The sequence below is a fragment of the Odocoileus virginianus genome, chromosome 16 (genome assembly GCF_023699985.2).
Source record: "Odocoileus virginianus isolate 20LAN1187 ecotype Illinois chromosome 16, Ovbor_1.2, whole genome shotgun sequence".
Classification (NCBI taxonomy): domain Eukaryota; kingdom Metazoa; phylum Chordata; class Mammalia; order Artiodactyla; family Cervidae; genus Odocoileus; species Odocoileus virginianus.
The window spans coordinates 8,754,719-8,772,183 of record NC_069689.1 but is presented as its reverse complement, the minus strand read 5'-3'; the positions used below and the strand labels follow the sequence as shown (position 1 = coordinate 8,772,183).

At 40.6% G+C, this 17,465-nt stretch overlaps 1 protein-coding gene across 16 annotated transcripts in view; it reads left to right on the top strand.

Annotated features, from left to right (window-relative positions):
* The window catches only part of MARK3 (microtubule affinity regulating kinase 3), a 101,682-nt gene that overhangs the window by 69,432 nt on the left and 14,785 nt on the right, over window positions 1–17,465 (top strand). For 14 of the 16 annotated variants that reach the window (XM_020913498.2, XM_020913496.2, XM_020913508.2 and 11 more), the window contains 9 exons: window positions 1,325–1,395; window positions 6,348–6,404; window positions 8,929–9,165; window positions 9,324–9,443; window positions 9,696–9,795; window positions 10,319–10,431; window positions 10,927–11,080; window positions 13,837–14,054; window positions 16,797–16,900. In XM_020913498.2, coding sequence (XP_020769157.1) covers window positions 1,325–1,395; window positions 6,348–6,404; window positions 8,929–9,165; window positions 9,324–9,443; window positions 9,696–9,795; window positions 10,319–10,431; window positions 10,927–11,080; window positions 13,837–14,054; window positions 16,797–16,900 — 1,174 coding nt within the window. The remainder of the gene's footprint in view (window positions 1–1,324; window positions 1,396–6,347; window positions 6,405–8,928; window positions 9,166–9,323; window positions 9,444–9,695; window positions 9,796–10,318; window positions 10,432–10,926; window positions 11,081–13,836; window positions 14,055–16,796; window positions 16,901–17,465) is intronic. The other 2 variants (XM_020913499.2, XM_070477761.1) reach the window with 1 other exon arrangement.

Here is a 17,465-nt window from a genome sequence, read left to right as displayed (position 1 = left end):
AGAACCACTGTTTGCTGTTTTTTCTACTAGTAAATAATATCATGCAGAGACGTTTAATTTAGTTACTTACCCTGGTTGCTCATGCATTTTTAATGAGGGGGGTTGGAAATCTGGGTTGTATGTCTGGTTTATAACAGTGATTGTGAGTATGACTTTATGGCTCCAAAATCTCTTAACAGGTTTATATTGCATTGGAATTCTAAAATATTTTAAAATTACATTGACATTATCTGTGTGACTGTACAACTACTGGGTTTAATCCATAAGTTTTTTTTTTAAGTCAAAACTGTACCATGTGGTATGCACACATCTTTGTTTTTTCACTTTTTAACCACTTGTTTTGACATATTTTTTTACTCTGCAGATAGAATGGCATTCTTGGAGAAAATACTGACATTTAATTTTATAATTCACCATAGTTAAATGTATTGTGTAGTGTAAATTAACAATATGTAATTCCTTTTAAAAGATGATGCAATCGGTAATAACTTGAAAATATTTACGCTCATTTATTAAAATTTATTCAGAGTTAGGGCTGAAAGTTCAAAAGTCAGAGATACCAATGTACAGTTCAGAATAACCTTTTCCTCAGAAATACTTAAGTTCTGAAACTAAGCTTTTTAAGTATCAAAATGTTTTAGTTGACTGTTGACTACAGTATGCACTCCCTTACAGTAGTCAGCACAGTGCTTACGTGTGTACATGCACGCACACAAACGTACACACACCCTGTTTCTTTCCCCTGATTTTGCTCCACAGTACGTTTTATCATCTGATACACTGTATATTCATTTATTTGCTTATTATCTGTCTACCCCCTCCTGGAATGTAAACTCCATGAGGAGAAGAAGGACTTTGTTCACTTGTGTATTTCCCCAGAGCCAAGAACAGTTCTCAGCAGTTAGTATACTCTCAGTAATTATTTGTTGCATGAATGAATTTAGGAAATGCTTTTTTGTCATAATCCTATAGTGAAAACACCTTCTTTGAACACACATAATATTTCCATTTTAACTTTCAATTTTCATTTCCAAGTTTTTACCAAACCATACTGAAAACAAAACCTTTAAAGTAAAAGTATCATAATTAAAATATATGAGAATTTAATGTTAAGGCTTTTCTATAACTTAAAAGATTTTATCAATAAACTTGTCCTATAGTTAAGACTGGGTTAGTTCAAATTCCACATATTTCTGTTTATCTTCATAACTATATTTTAAAAATTAAAATTACAGCATTGCTAAAAGTGAAGCATCTTTAATTTATGGGAAAGTTAATGCCCAGAAATAGGACTTCTGCTTACTTTTATTTTTCTCAATTATAGGTGAAGTGTTTGACTATTTGGTTGCCCATGGAAGAATGAAGGAAAAAGAAGCAAGAGCTAAATTTAGACAGGTATGGATTGTTGCACGTTTAGTTTATTGATTAAATAACATTATCTGGCTAAAACCCTGAAGCACCCAAGTGTTTGCCTCTGTAAATATCATAAGGCCTGTTGGATGGAGCAGGAGTTAGCCATTCAGTTCAATGCAACAAAATTTATTAATTTATTAAGTGCTTTCATGCCTAAAGCACTGTGCTAAAGGTGGCTATGAGTTCTATTTCTAGCTTTGTAATTGGAATTATAGTCCCACTCTTAACCTTAGTTTTTTGACAGTTGATCCTTAAAAAATGAGTCTTTGAGCATTTGTGATTGCATTAATTAAAACGGTTTTCAATTTTTAGCAAAAAGTGTTACAATCTAAAAATTCATTATTGGTTTTGTCTTACATAAGCCAGAACCAAACAGAACGTAACCTGTGAATTAACGACTTATCTTCTTGTTTTGTCTCTGCCCATTGCCTTAAAGAGACTGATTTTAATACATAGGTTTTGAGCATAAATGTGATCTAAGTCTCTAATAAAGGTAACTATTGATTGATCCTTATCCGCTAATATTGGATGAAGTCCTTTACCTCCATTAATGTAAATCTTGCAGCAGCCTTGTGAGTAAAGATCATCGTTACTAAGTGAAGTCACTCAGTTCGTTTCCAACTCTTTGCAGCCCCATGGACTGTGGCCCACCAGGCTCCTCTGTCCATGGGATTCCCCTGGCAAGAATACTGGAGTGGGTTGCCATTTCTTTGTCCAGCGGATCTTCCCGACCCAGGGACTGACCCGGGTCTCCTGCATTGCAGGCAGATGCTTTAACCTCTGAGCCACCAGGGAAACCCAAAAGATCATTGTGCTAATTTGTTAAAGATAAGGAAACTGAGGCACAGGAAGATTATATAATTTGCCCAAAATGTGATGCCTGGCAAATAGCAGACCTTCCATTGGTTCAGAGTCAGGACCTGTGATTCCAAACTAAAATTTTTAACAGTTATGGTGTGGTCTTACTTAGAGTAGGCATCAGCAAACTCTTTCTGTAAAGTGCCAGATAGTAAATTTTAGGGTTTATAAGCCATACAGTCTTTCGCAACTATTTAATTCTGCTGTTGTAGCATAGAAGCAGCTTAGACAACAACATCTGGATGAATACACTCATATGATTGTGTTGCCAACAATACTTTTTTGGCAAAAACGAGTGGTGGGCCATATTCAGCCTACAGGCCATAATTGCCCACCTCAGATTCAGATAAAAGGAAGGAGCAGGTACCTTATTACTTTTAAACTATCCTCCCATAGTTTGAAGTTCTGTATGTAAATAGCAGTATAGCCTCATTTCTTTCAGAAACTTAAATTTGTTTTATTCACATGTAAGGTTGTTAAAGTGGAAGTATGGGTAGGAGTCTTTAAGGGTTTCACAGTATTTATAAAAGCAGGTTTAACTGATTTTCAAGATTTTTATTTGCTTAGTCTAGTGTTTACAGTTAAGGACTTATAAATAAGTGTCTTAACTTTTGCTGTTGCTTAAATTTACTTTTAAAATCTTAAGACATCCTAATGATACTTTGAATTAAAACCTGTTACATATCAGACTTTGACCATCATTTAACTTTTCTGATCCTCAGTTTTTCTAGCTATAAAAAGAGGAAGTTTTACTTGATTAATTCTGAAGTCCTTTCCAGTTTTGATATCACTTTATTCTGTGGTCTATGGAAGGGAGCTCAAATTTCTCTTTGTTACAAAACAGCCTGTTTGGCCCTTTCCATATCTATACTCTTAATTTTTATAAATTTGCCACCTGAAAATCAAGATTTTTTTGCCTCATAAAACTGGAATTCCTTCCCGCTCAGATGAGTGTGACTTGCAAGTGTTTATGTGAGTGTGATTTATTGACTGTGAGGAAAGGGCTCCTGCCAGCCCTCATATCAGATGTGAGCCTGGACCTTCTCCAGGGAAGCAGTGTGGTGCTTAGATCTCTGGCTCCTCTCTTCTTCCTCCTCTATCCATCTCCCAGGTAGGATCTGACTTGTCAAGAGGACTTGGACATTTATCACTTTTTTATTTTTTTGACCATGCTGGGTCTTCATTGCTTTGCTTGGGCTTGCCTTCTCTAGTTGTGGTGAACGGGGCTTCTCTTCCTCGTGGCGCTCGGGCTGCTGCTTTGCAGAGCACAGGCTGCAGGCTTGCCGTCTCAGTAGTTGTGGCGCAGGAGCTTAATTGCTCCACAGCATGTGGGATTTTCCCGGACCAGTGATGGAACCTGTGTCTTCTATATTGGCAGGCAGATTCCCACCCACTGTGCCAGGGAAGTCCTGTCACACAACTTTTTATCTTAAAGATTTCCAGCACAAATTATGAAGCATGTAGTTGAGGAATCTATTAGTTGGTCTAGGAAAGATAGTTTATGTGCTTTTACAGTTAATGACTTGATTTACAGTGCTTATAATTAATGTAATCTTTTCTCCTTGCCATAGTGTTTCCTTAAGTTCGCTCATGTAAAATCTGGAAAGGTCAGGCATGATGTTGGTTCCTCCACTTTTCTAATTGCCATACTTTCCAAAAGGTTTTTTGTTATTGTTGTTTTATTGGAGGATCCAGAAACATAAGTCCTCATTACTTTGACTAAATAGAAGATTTTCCTGTTGACAGTGGAGACAAAGGTATGCCACACACACAGAGTACATGGTGCTTCATCTGCTTTCTGTCAGAAGGAGGCCCTTCTTCCCATGTTCATCAGCAGATGGTCTTTCCTCTTCCCGCCTCCTTCGCCCCGCTCATCCTAGTCACTGTTTATGCCGTTTCAGTTTCATGGCTTACCTCTTATTCTTAAAGAAGAATAGATTGCTGGCTCCACCGTCTTTCCTCGCCCTTCCTTGGTGGGTTGCTTGTGTTGTTACCTCTACTTTTTCATGTGTGACTAGAAGTGAATTAGGCTTGCATTCTTATTTTAACCTGGGACTCAACCTAGGTTCTCAGCCTTCCATAGAAATAACTACTTTTATATTAAAAGAATGTGAAAAGGCATTAATTTAAAGTTGAGTACTTCCAAGTTGTGGCATTTGAGCTGTTTAGAGGTAAAAGAAGAGAAATTCTCTTTGAGAAATGGTAGGAAAGTGTCAAATCTGGTTCAAAAGTAGAATTTGAAAGTAACCTATGACTGACTGGGGGGGTGGGGACGAAGGGACAGGGAAAATTGGATCAGGCAGAAGTAAGATAAAATTGTGTCCTCAGGAGTAAATTTGTTACTTGGGGAAACAAATCTATGTCACTTTCCCAGTTTTCATGTTGACAGAATGGAGCAACGTCGTTGCTAACAGATGCTCTTGAATTGGTGTCTTGGCCTTGGGATTTGTGTGCTTCTAGGTGACTGTGCGGAGAAGGCAGTGGCACCCCACTCCAGTACTCTTGCCTGGAAAATCCCATGGACAGAGGAGCCTGGTAGGCTGCAGTCCATGGGGTCACGAAGAGTCAGACATGACTGAGCGGCTTCACTTTCACTTTTCACTTTTATGCATCGGAGAAGGAAATGGCAACCCACTCCAGTGTTCTTGCCTGGAGAATCCCAGGGATGGGATTGCACAGAGTCGGACACGACTGAAGTGACTTAGCAGTAGAAGGTGACTGTGAGTGGGTCTGATCTGCGTATTCACTTTATAAAGTAGGAAGCTGCTTAGTGAAGCCTTGATTCTGGCATCATTCCCAACCCCAGCCCACCTCCTTACTGCTTATTTTGAACCAGTATCAACCAGTAGATCAGCCCTTTCTGAGTTTTTGTGTCCAGTATAGTTAGGTGCATATTGCTTACAACTGAAAGTTGATGATTTGGAGAAACAAGCAGTATTTTCATTATAGCCCCCAGTTTTGTATGTACGTACATACATATTTAAGTACATACATATATGTACGTACTTATATAAGTACGTACATATATATTTAAGTACACATACATAATACCAAAGTAAAGACTTGAAGCAAATATGCCAGAATAACAGGAAATGTCGTCTCTGTTTGATGGCTATAAAAGCATATTCTTGAATGTACTTTCTGTATTTCCTAAAATTTTTATAATCATATAAAACTTTATTAAAGCTTATAAAGTTTTAGAAAAAGAGTCTTAAAAGTTGGTAATAAGTGTGAAATTTGTAGAGCAGTTATTTAACAGTGCCAATCAGGGAATTCCCTGGCTGTCCAGTGTTTGGGACTCAGCACCGTCACAGCTGAGGGCCGAGGTTCAATCCCTTGGGCTGGGAAACGAGGATCCTACAAGCTGCACTGTGCAGCTGAAAATGATAGTAATAATAGCAGTGCTAATCCCAGGAGTAATCAAAAGTCGGCTGAATGAAAGGATGTTATTTGCTAAGTGTAGGAGGGATTGTTATTGATAAAGCACATAATAGTTTTCATAGTTCGTAGTTCATATACATTACAGCATTCATTCTTCCATTTTAAGAAAGAGGGCACTGATCATTAGAGAGGTGAAGTCATTTTTGCTGTCCTTGAACCCACATTAGCCAAAAGGAAGAGCGTGTTGTCAGGAGCAGACTGGCAAAGGAGAACCAACCTGATAAAACACCTAGTATGGAGGATCCGTAACTGCTGCCTTGGTTTTGAGCTGATGATGTGGGCATGGAGAGCCTTCTGATTCTGGGCCCTGGGCACCCAGGGCCCTCTGGGTCCCACTGGTTTGCTGAGCCCTGGCACCACACTTAGAAATAACTAGCATGTTGAGGGACAGGACCTGAGAGGAGACTTTATAGTTAAAACTGGAAAGAACAGCCTCACCTCGGTCTTCTTGCACTCACCCCTCAGTCTCTCCAGATTGAAAGGTATAAAGCATAAGAACATTATCTTTAGAGATCCACACAGCCATTGAAGTGCCCACTGAGTGCTTTACATATGTGATCATGAGGGGCGTATTTTCATCTTGATCATGAGTCTGCAGCAGTGACGATTAATGACCTTGCCTCTCTCCTGTCCAGATCGTGTCTGCAGTCCAGTACTGCCACCAAAAGCGGATTGTTCACAGAGACCTCAAGGTGAGTCACAGTGCCCTTACTCGTGTACGCTTTCCTTGTGTGAGTTCAGTTCTCCTGCTGCTCACAACATAAATGAGGGATATATTAGATTGTGTTACTAAATTTAAAAAGAATCCTAAGGTTTAGTTTCCATTTTAGTTAAAGCAGCTCATTGTTGGTCTCTAGAGAAAAATCACCCACCACCAAACAGCTGAGCGCTCCCAGATATGCACACTCTCCCCTGGAAGCACGCTCAGTGCTGCCCGCACCAGTTTCTGTCTCCCTAGTCAGCATTCTCTCCTGTTAACAGCAGTGGCTATTTGAGACCTACTGCACGGTTCTCCGCCTTTGCCTGCATTCCTGGCATAGGATCAGGTTTCCTATTTCACAGAGAAAATAGAAACAGCAGGCAGAAACTCCCTGTTTCCCAGCAGGCCCTCCAGCTTAGCTGCACCTGCATCCACCCTTGACCTTTCAGAGTTTTCCTCTTGTTGCAAGACAGCACAGCACTTGTGCTGACCCCCTGGTGTTCAGGGTCTGTGTCCCTCCCTCCCAGGGTGCGTGGCTGTCTCTTCCCTCCCCGCCTTCCTCACCTCCTCCTGTCTCTGCTGGTGCCTCACTAGCACCATGTATAAAACGTGCTTACATCCACACCCCTTCTGCCTGTGAACCTCCCACCCCAGTTGTTCTTCCCGATATACCCTTTTATTCTCTTCACCTTCACAACCATTTTTCTCTAAACATTGTCTAGATTCTTTCTTAACTTGGTCATGACTTCCTCTCTCTCCTCATAACTGTAATTTACTGATCTGCTTGTTCTCTCTTCACCCACCCTTGCCGCATTCACATTCACTCCCGTCACCTCTGGTTTGCTAACCCCCCGCTCTGTTCCTGCGTCCAGAGCTCTCTTCCAGGACTCAGTGTCCAGCTGGCAAAGGACACCTCCTCAGCACCCCTCAGGCAGCTTGACTGAGCATGTTAAATACCTAAACCCTTCCTTCCTAAACTTAAATTTGTATTTCTCATTGTGGTGACTGATGTACCCCAAGGGTCTCTCTCTCCTTTGCTCTGACACCCACTCGGTCCCCAGGTCTCTGCTGCTGTTCCCTGCGTGTTACTGAGCTTGCTCTTCTCCGTCCCCACTCGCATTGTCCATTTCCAGTCCACTGGCATCTGGGACCGGATTACTACACTAGCCTCTTGCCTGGTCCTCCCTGCTTCCAATTTTGCCTCTTTTCTTCCATGTCTGTTTCCTACATTGCAACCAGAATGGTCCTTTAAAAACACAAATAAAATTGTCATGGAACTTCCCTAGAGGTCCAGTGGCTAAGACTCTGGGCCCCCTGCGTTGGGGGCCCAGGTTTGATCCCTGGTTGGGGAACTAGATCCCACATGCTGCAACTAAGACCCAGTACAACCAAATAAGTAAATGTTTTTTTAAAAATCACACACACACACACACAAATAAAACTTGTCATTTCCCTGCTTGAATGACTTTTCAGTGGCTTCCCATTGCCCTTAGTATAAAAAGCTAAACTTCCTGAATACAAATCGCTCAACTTGCCATTTTTAATTCAGCCGTAGCATGTCCCCAGCCCTCTAGTCCTCTCTACCGTACGCCTTTCAGTTTCTTGAGCAAACTGTGTTCTCTCTCACCCTCTGGGTTTTCAGACTGTTATTCTGCTTGAAATCCCTCTTGTTGACCCACCCACTGCCGTCACCTAATCCTCGCAGTGCTTTCAGTTCCATCCAGTTAGGGAGCCAGACCATACCTTTCAGTGCCGGGCCCACCACTCCTCTCTTCTCGGTCACGGTACTGAGGTCCCAGAGTATAACTGCAGGTTTTTCCTCCCCTCTGTTTGTAAACTGTGAGCTTTCTGAGGGCGGGACCCTGTCTGTCTGTGCATCCAGACACTAATATAACACCTGGTGTATGATTGCCACGTGATAAAATGTCTGTTAAGACAAGCAGTCATGACTGTGATCTCTGTCTTAAATGAAGTTTAGGATGCCCCTCTTCTCAGTAATAGCCATTAAACACCTTATTTAGCAGTGCTTGTGAAATGTGACTGTCCACTTAAAAGGGTACTTAGAAGGATATGTTTTTTAAAAGCCCCTTATTCTTAGCTGAAAAAGCTCTTCCAATACTGTTTTGTCATGAACATTTGCTGTTTAAATTGGTGCTGGAATTGATCTATACACTTGGGCCCCCATATCCCCAGGTTCTCCATCTGTGTCTTAGGAAGGCTGGCTGACTGAACTGTTTTATATGATGGTGGAGGATGGTGTCCACGGGGTCCGAGCCGGTGCCCTCAGAGACCGAGGGACCACTGCATCTTAAACCTCTTATTGGTTGTTAATGCCAGAACATTAAGTCTTCTGAATTATCTCCTTTTTTTTTCTCTCTAGAAAGAATGTTTTCTTACTCATTAGGATATATTAAGTTTATATCATTACAAAAAGCTTTTATGAAATGCCTAATTCTATCACAGTTCATTATATTTTTTTGTTAAATTTCATTTTTGTCTTGATGTTTTCCCTCTAGGCTGAAAATCTATTGTTAGATGCTGATATGAACATTAAAATAGCTGACTTTGGTTTTAGCAATGAATTTACTGTTGGCAGTAAACTGGATACGTTTTGTGGCAGTCCTCCATATGCGGCCCCAGAGCTCTTCCAGGGCAAGAAATACGACGGGCCGGAAGTGGACGTGTGGAGCCTCGGCGTCATTCTTTACACTCTAGTCAGCGGGTCGCTCCCCTTTGATGGGCAGAACCTAAAGGTATATGAAGCAGTTGCATCCTTGTTCTTCAGAAAGCTTAAAGGATTTTATCAAATGATCAGAGTTAACGTGTCAGTGTTGTTTCAGTGGGGGAGTTGGGTTCTTTTTTAACCTAAAAGTTGACTTAGTAGTTTTCTTTCCTCTCTACCTCCCCAAAGGAACTGAGAGAGCGAGTATTAAGAGGGAAATACAGAATCCCTTTCTACATGTCCACAGACTGTGAAAACCTTCTCAAACGTTTCCTGGTGCTAAATCCAATAAAACGAGGCACTCTAGAGGTAATAACATAAGTGGAAATGAAGAACAACTTTGGAGAGTCTTTGAAAGTATTTTTAGAATTTTGCTTAATTTGTATGACGTATTGAATACTATCCTGGGTTTTTTGTTTTTTTTTTTAAGCAAGATTGAGACATTTTTAAAAAGTTATCCTTTGAACCATAATTGATAAAATGTTGAGAATAAATTTCCCTAAATATTGTGATTATCAGAATGCTTCATTTATACTGCTAACGACACAGTTCACCTTTCAGCAAATCATGAAGGACAGGTGGATCAATGCAGGGCATGAGGATGATGAGCTGAAACCATTTGTTGAACCAGAACTGGACATCTCAGACCAGAAAAGAATAGGTAATTACTCTGTGCCTGCATGCTGGTGTGTGTGCAAGTAACATACTTGTCCCTTCATTTATATGTATACACCTAAAACGGGAATGGGCTTCCCTGGTAGCTCAGTCGGTAAAGAATCTGCCTGCAGTGCGGGAGACCCAGGTTCAGTCCCTGGATTGGGAAGATCCCCTGGAGAAGGAAATGGCAAATTGCTCCACTATTCCTGCCTGGAAAATCCCATGGACAGAGGAGCCTGGTGGGCTACAGTCCATGGGATCACAAGAGTTGGACACAACCCTCCAAAACAGGAATAATAATGGGGATAAGTTAGGTTACGTGAAGCAGCTAATATGTTTTGTCATATTTAGGAAGTTATCTGCAGGCCCAGTAATAGTACTCAGTAACTCAGAAATAAGCCAGCTGCCTATCTATGTTAGAACAATGTGTGATCTTTTCGGTCAAATAAAGGAAATTAGTTTACGCTCTAATGTAATGATTTCTTAACCAAAGGAAACCCGTAAACTGTATTATGTCCTTCTTTTAGATATTATGGTGGGAATGGGATATACACAAGAAGAAATTCAAGAATCTCTTAGTAAGATGAAATATGATGAAATCACAGCTACATATTTATTGTTGGGGAGAAAATCTTCAGAGGTAAGTATAACCAGATAAAAATGTGTAATATCCTTTTTGCGAATTATTAGCTCATGTAATAATTAGTTTTGGGGTTTTTTATTGTGCATAACATTGATAATATTTTTAAATTTACCTTCAAATGACTGATCGAACTCCTATGACTATTATGAGTTACTATTTTAGCTTTAAGATAATAACCTTTAATAACTTGGCTTTTGTTAACCTGTGTAGTCAGTAATAGTTTTTAAATGGTGCAAAGTATCAGATGAAATAGAGAATTTTTAGTTTTTTGGAAAAGCCTAGAAGAACATAAATATCTATTCTTGTGTGAATTTTTCCAGTGGTCAGAAAAATACTTGTGCCTGAGTTTAGGCTTGTGTTTTTTGTACACTGTGGTTTTTCTCCCTAAATGAACAGTTTGTAAGAGGTTTGTGTATTATGAGAAGTTTAGTTTCATGATAAACCATTTGGGCTCGTGTTGTGGTTTGCTCTGTTTTTCTCATTTTCTCTTAGCTGGATGCTAGTGATTCCAGTTCTAGCAGCAATCTTTCACTTGCTAAGGTTAGGCCAAGCAGTGACCTCAACAACAGTACTGGCCAGTCTCCTCACCACAAAGTGCAGAGAAGTGTCTCTTCAAGCCAGAAGCAGAGGCGTTACAGTGACCACGGTAAGTAAGTTTGAGATCATTCCAGCGTGTTCCAGGCCTCCCTTTAACCAAGAGGCCTCCTGACATTGCCAGGCATCCTTTTGCTTATGGCCTCCTGGGGTTAAAGTTGCTTGATTGCCCTTCTTAGCATTTCTTGCACAGCAGTCCTGCAGGCGCTGCAGGCTCTGATCTCCTTGGTACACCCAGTAGTCTTGGGTTGACTAAGGCCTGGCTGGGTAGAAACCTGAGCCACATGGGACTTTGTCAAGCACTTGAACTGAGAAGGTGATTTTCAGTTTTGTCGAAGTTAAATTTATAAAGCCACGTGTGGCCAGTGGCTACCACAATGGACAGCACAGCCCTGGAAAATGTATAGTACACCAGTTTTGCCTTAATTGGTTTAAATTTTTGACTCATGTCATTCTCGACCCACACTCTTAACTGTCCATGTGTCTAAACACCTCACTCTTACATTTTCACCATAGAGTGAATCTTCCATGAGACGTAGGACCCAAAAGGATGCTTACCAAACGTGACAATTATTCTGCCTTCAAGGCAGCCCCGTTTGTTGTAATCCAGAGACTCTAGCAGATGTGCATTTATTCACGTGTTAATTCCTTTAATTCCAGTGCACAAATTTATGTTGGTCTAGTCCTGACTTGGAACGTGGAATCCTCTTTCATTTCTTTGTTCAGGTCACTTCCCTTCCCTGGACTTTGTCCTCCTGTTTTCTTCCACCTTGAGAGTTGGTGCTTAGAACTGTACAGAGTATTCCAGGTGTCTACAGCTTCGGTTCTGTACCAAAAGTGATGACCCTTTGCTTGGTTTCCATTTCTCTTCCTGCTGCCAATGCCTCTATGTGGTTTAGGCTGAAGCAGCACATTGTACTGACGCTGTCAGTAAGCTGTCTGCACATCTGCTGTTTTCCAGGGTGTAACTGAGCGCTCAGAGCCTATCTGATGCCAAAATTTTACAGATGGCATTTGTAAAGCAAGTGTTGATCTGGGTCTCAGTCTTTTGTGTTCTTATTAGTTTGCTAGCAAGGAAGGGTTTTTCTGTGTGCTACATACAGAGCAGTTAGCAAAATGCCTACGTGTTGCTCTGAATCAACCAGTTTAAAGGGAATTGTTCCTAAATCCTGGAAGAAACCTGGTATTAGTTTTCTCATGTCCCTAATAACTGTCTTAGTAAGTTCATTCTTCCTTAAGCAGAATCTGTCTGGATTAGTAATGCCCTTTACTATGAACATTGGGGTGCACGTGTCTCTTTCAGATCTGGTTTCCTTGGTGTGTATGCCCAGAAGTGGGATTGCTGGGTCATATGGCAGTTCTATTTCCAGCTTTTTAAGAAATCTCCACACTGTTTTCCATAGTGGCTGTACTAATTTGCATTCCCACCTATAGTGTAAGAGGGTTCCCTTTTCTCCACACCTTCTCCAGCATTTATTGCTTGTAGACTTTTGGATAGCAGCCATCCTGACTGGCGTGTAATGGTACCTCACTGTGGTTTTGATTTGCATTTCTCTGATAATGAGTGATGTTGAGCATCTTTTCATGTGTTTGTTAGCCATCTGTATGTCTTCCTTGGAGAAATGTCTGTTTAGTTCTTTGGCCCATTTTTTGATTGGGTCATTTATTTTTCTGGAGTTGAGCTGGAGGAGTTGCTTGTATATTTTTGAGATTAATCCTTTGTCTGTTGCTTCGTTTGCTATTATTTTCTCCCAATCTGAGAGCTGTCTTTTCAGCTTGCTTATAGTTTCCTTTGTTGTGCAAAAGCTTTTAAGTTTCATTAGGTCCCATTTGTTTTTTTTTTTTGCTTTTGTTTCTAAAATTCTGGGATGTGGGTCATAGAGGATCCTGCTGTGGTTTATGTCAGTAAGACCTTGTTTTTACCCATTCTGTATGTATAGTCATAGGACTACGACTCAAACTCATAGTCCCTCCCTTCCCCTTCCATCCATTTTTTTAACAGACCCAAGTATATAAAATCTTTTCTCAACATAAATGTTGATCATTTGGTGCTGTTTCTTAAGATTACCACTGGACGTTGTATATAATGAACATGCAAGTTATCTTGTTCATTTCCAAAATTCTTTGAACTCCAGATCTCCTGTGTCATCACAGTCTCTAGATGATTTCTTACAAGATAGCAGTTACTTGCCGCCCGGGATGTCCCTGCGCACCCTCCTGGGAGCAGATGTGAGCTGCAGCGTCCCGCCCCCACGCCCTCTCAGTCACTTGCGTGAGGAACATGCTTTCCTCTGCTTGTACTGCCTTCCCTCATCTCCTCAGATTCCTGTTCATCTAGAAGAGTGTGAGTGCTTTAAAAAAGATGCAAGATAAAGTGTCCAAAGAAATGGCCTGTAAATCTGTACTGTTCTTTTCCAAAAGGTGAAGGCATCTCTTGTACAAAAAGGATGAGATTCACTCAAATGTACCAGGTGAAGCAGTTATTCTGCATGATGTGTGTAAATACTTATCTGTCCAGGAACACCTTGTGAAGATGTCTCAGGAGAACTATATAAGCTTACTAATTTAAAAAAAAAACACTTTTAGAAAGTTGGGGACTAGTAAGTAAAATTTTAAAATTGAATTCATTGCATAGGGAAAGCATACGTGAATAGGAATCATCTTAGAAGATTTCACTGTTTCATATTAGATGAATAGAAATCTTGGATCATCTTATAAAGTTTATTTTCATAAGGTAAAATATAAAACTTTAAAAATATTCAGAATATAAAATATTCTGACTTTTAAAAAGTGAATTTTTTATTTTAGCTGGACCAGCTATTCCTTCAGTTGTGGCATATCCAAAAAGGAGTCAGACCAGCACTACAGACAGTGACCTCAAAGAAGACGGAGTTCCCTCCCGGAAACCAGGCGCCAGTGTTGTTGGAGGAAAGGGGATTGCTCCAGCCAGTCCCATGCTTGGGAATGCAAGTAACCCCAACAAGGCGGATATCCCTGAACGGAAGAAGAGCTCCACTGTCCCTAGTGTAAGTTGTTGCGCTATAGAGCCTGCCTAGGATTGTAGGATTGAAATGACACAGCATTTTGCTCCTCTGTTCTTATCTGCCTACCAAGCCCTGCCCCCTGGGCCCCTGTGTACGTTGTCACCCTGTTGGGATCACTAGCTCTGTTGCTGATGTTTCTTATTACACTCCATCCCACTGGATGAGATCCTTCATGTCAAGGGCTGTTTCTAGTTACTCCAAAAACGTCTGAGAGATGGAAAGGCCGCATAGTCTGACAGAAAATAAATAAAACCAGTGGTGACAGTGCAGACAGGTGGTCACAGCCTGACTAACTGCAAGACAGGAACATGGTGTTTGCCCAGCATGTCAGAGGGCTCTATCAATACAGAACATTGACTGAGTCCTAACCTTGTGCCAGGGACCCTGCCAAGTGCTTTTCCAGGTATCAGCTAAATCTTAAGGTGAAGAAATTGAAGAAAAGTTAGGTAGTTGTCCAAAATTACACTACTGACCTAAATCTCCTAATTCCTGCACCTAACAAAATCTCCCTCGAGAGTAGGTAGTGTTTGTTACAGTGAATCTGTTCAGTTTCAGAAACTTTTCATGGATTGAAATGCGTTCTCTCTGAGCTAAAAAAATAATCACTCTTCTTAGCACTGTACAGAATTTTTTTTTACTTGTGATGAGAACTTCTTAGGTTTACTCTCTTAGCAACTTCCAAATATACAGTGTTACTAACTATAGTCACCATGCTGTATATTGCATCCCCATGACTTATTTATTTTATAATTGGAAGACCCCAAAAGTGATTTTGATAAGAATTTGCAGAGAATGAACAGTTTTAAGGATATTCTGTAATCACATTTTCCCTGAAAGTTAACAGTGACACAGCCTCCTTCAACCCTAAGGAAACCCCAGAGTCAGGAGGCGGCACTTTGTCAAGGCACAGCTCCCTTGTCCTGTTCTGGGGAAGGGCTTACACAGGAACCCAAAGAGTCTTGTCTGCTCTGTCCGCTGACCTTCTGCTTCTTCAGAATAAACGCTGTCTGGAAAGGCTTTTTATTTCGACTTCAGTCGTCATTCCATAGCCTTGCAGTTTAAATCCAGCCTTAAAGAAACTTGTTCCTTGCCTTCATAACTTCTGTTCCTTGGCTCTACTCATCAGCACATTCCCCTTTTGAAAATATATCCCAAGCATTATTAGCCACTCATATTTATTTATAAAGGAAAAGAGTATGTTGCTTTAATTTTCTCCCATTTGTCTTCAAAGTTTCCTTATATGTGACCTGCTCATGCCGTGGTGAAGGTGGCTGCTTTTAATCTTTTCTTAAAATTATCTGATAAAAGTTGTGATGTGACTTTTGTTTCTCTTTTTTTTTAAATTTTGAAAATATTAACTTTTCAAAATTGATGTGAAGTTCACGTCAAGTTCACGTCCATACAGTTAACCATTTGAAGCGTTTATTCAGCACGTCTGGTGCGTGTGCAGCCTCTCCCTCTCTAGTTCCCAGACACCACAGAACGCCCTGTGTTCACTAAGAAGTTCCTCCCCAGTCCTCCCTTCTCCAGCCCCTGCAGCCACTGACCTCATTCTCTCCCAGTAGATTTGCCTCTTTTGGACATTTCATATAAGTGCACTTACATAGCCTTTTGTGTCTGACTTCTTTCACTCACCATATTTTCAAGTTTCAGCCAAGTTGTTGGATGAATTGATTCCTTTTTATATGCCGCAGTTTATCTCCCTATCTGTCGAGGGACATTTAATGTGCTCCTCCCCTCTGGTTGCTGTCAGCGTTTGTGTACCAGTGTGTGCACCACAGCTGCACTCCTTCACATCCTCACACAGTCACGTCCTTGTTTCTCCACACTCTTGCCCCATTTGTTATTTTCTAGTTTTTGGTTTTTTTTTAATTGTAGCTCTCCTAGTGGGTGTGAAGTGGTATCTCATTGTGGATTTGATTTGCATTTTCTAAATGACCAGTGATATTAAGCATCTTGCATATGTTTATTGGCCATTAGTATGCCTTCATTGGAAAAATGTCTATTCTGTCCTTTGCCCTGTGTGTGACACATCAGAATCTCTTGTCAAATCCAAGATTATGCAGATTTATCTGTTATATTTATTTTTTGGTTTTTTTGCTAATAGTTTTGCAGTTTTAATTCTGATATTTTTTTATTTTTGTTTCATTTGTATATTTATAATCCTTGCTTTTTAATGTCTCAGTTTGAAATGACTACCTTTTAAAAAGTGAATTTCTCTGTCTTCCTGCTTCATTTTAAATAATCCATGAGTTATTACTTTACAGATTATTGTAGCCAGCTTTTCAGAGTCACTTTGCCATAGCCATTTTTCATTGTTGCAGAAATAATGGAAGGTAGGAAAGAGGGTAGAGGTTGCTGCCTTCGTCGTCTTTTCTGATCCAGTGCCCAGTGCTGTTAACACTTTGCTGTTCTTTAGTGGCTAAGTCATGTCGGCTCTTCTGTGGCCCCGTGGACTGCAGCCCTCGAGGCCCCTCGTCCGTGGGACTCCCAGGCAAGAACACTGGAGTGGGTGCCGTTTCCTGCTCCAGGGGGCCTTCTCAAACCTGATCTCCTGCATTGGCACGTGGGTTCTTTACCACTGAGCCACCTGGGAAGCCCGTTAATAATTCAGCTTTATTCAAAGACTAAGTACTCATGTTTATTTACATGGGGTTTTTTTTTTCCCTGCTGTATTATACTTACTAAATTGTTTAAGACCGAAATGCCCTTTTTTTTTAATAGAGTAATACGGCATCTGGTGGAATGACGCGACGGAATACTTACGTTTGCAGTGAAAGAACCACAGCTGATAGACATTCAGTAATTCAGAATGGCAAAGAAAACAGGTATGAAATTTTACCTGTTTGCAAGAAAATGTGTTTTTCCCAAAAGAAATGGAAGGATGATATTTACTACTTAATTTTTATAATCAAAATTCAAATAATAGTGGTAAGTATTCTCTAATGGTAAGTTAAATTTAAATGCAGTTCTGGTGAGATCCTAGAATTCCAAATTCCTCTCCTGGTCCAGAGCTTATTCTCTTAGCCGGCTGGGTGTGATGATTGGAAGGGTTGAGTTAAACCAGAGAGCTTTCCCAGATGAAATAGGTGGTAAGCTATGCTTTAATTGTAGAATTATGAACAGGGAAATGGAGATTGCTTTGTGCACGTGAATATCTTGAACCAAGACTGGAAGCGGGGAAGGATGATGACCTGAGACAGGGAGCCATGCCTCAGGGACATGGAGCCCCAGATGGGGTGGGTGGGCCGTCAATTATAGGTCAGCAGTGTGCTAGAGGGCCAGGCAGACAAAACACTTTAAAAGTGGTCTTCACCTTAAAAGAGACACACTTGAATATCCAGAGAAATGGAGAGTTCAGTCTTCTCAATGATTTTAATCTGGTAGAGAGGA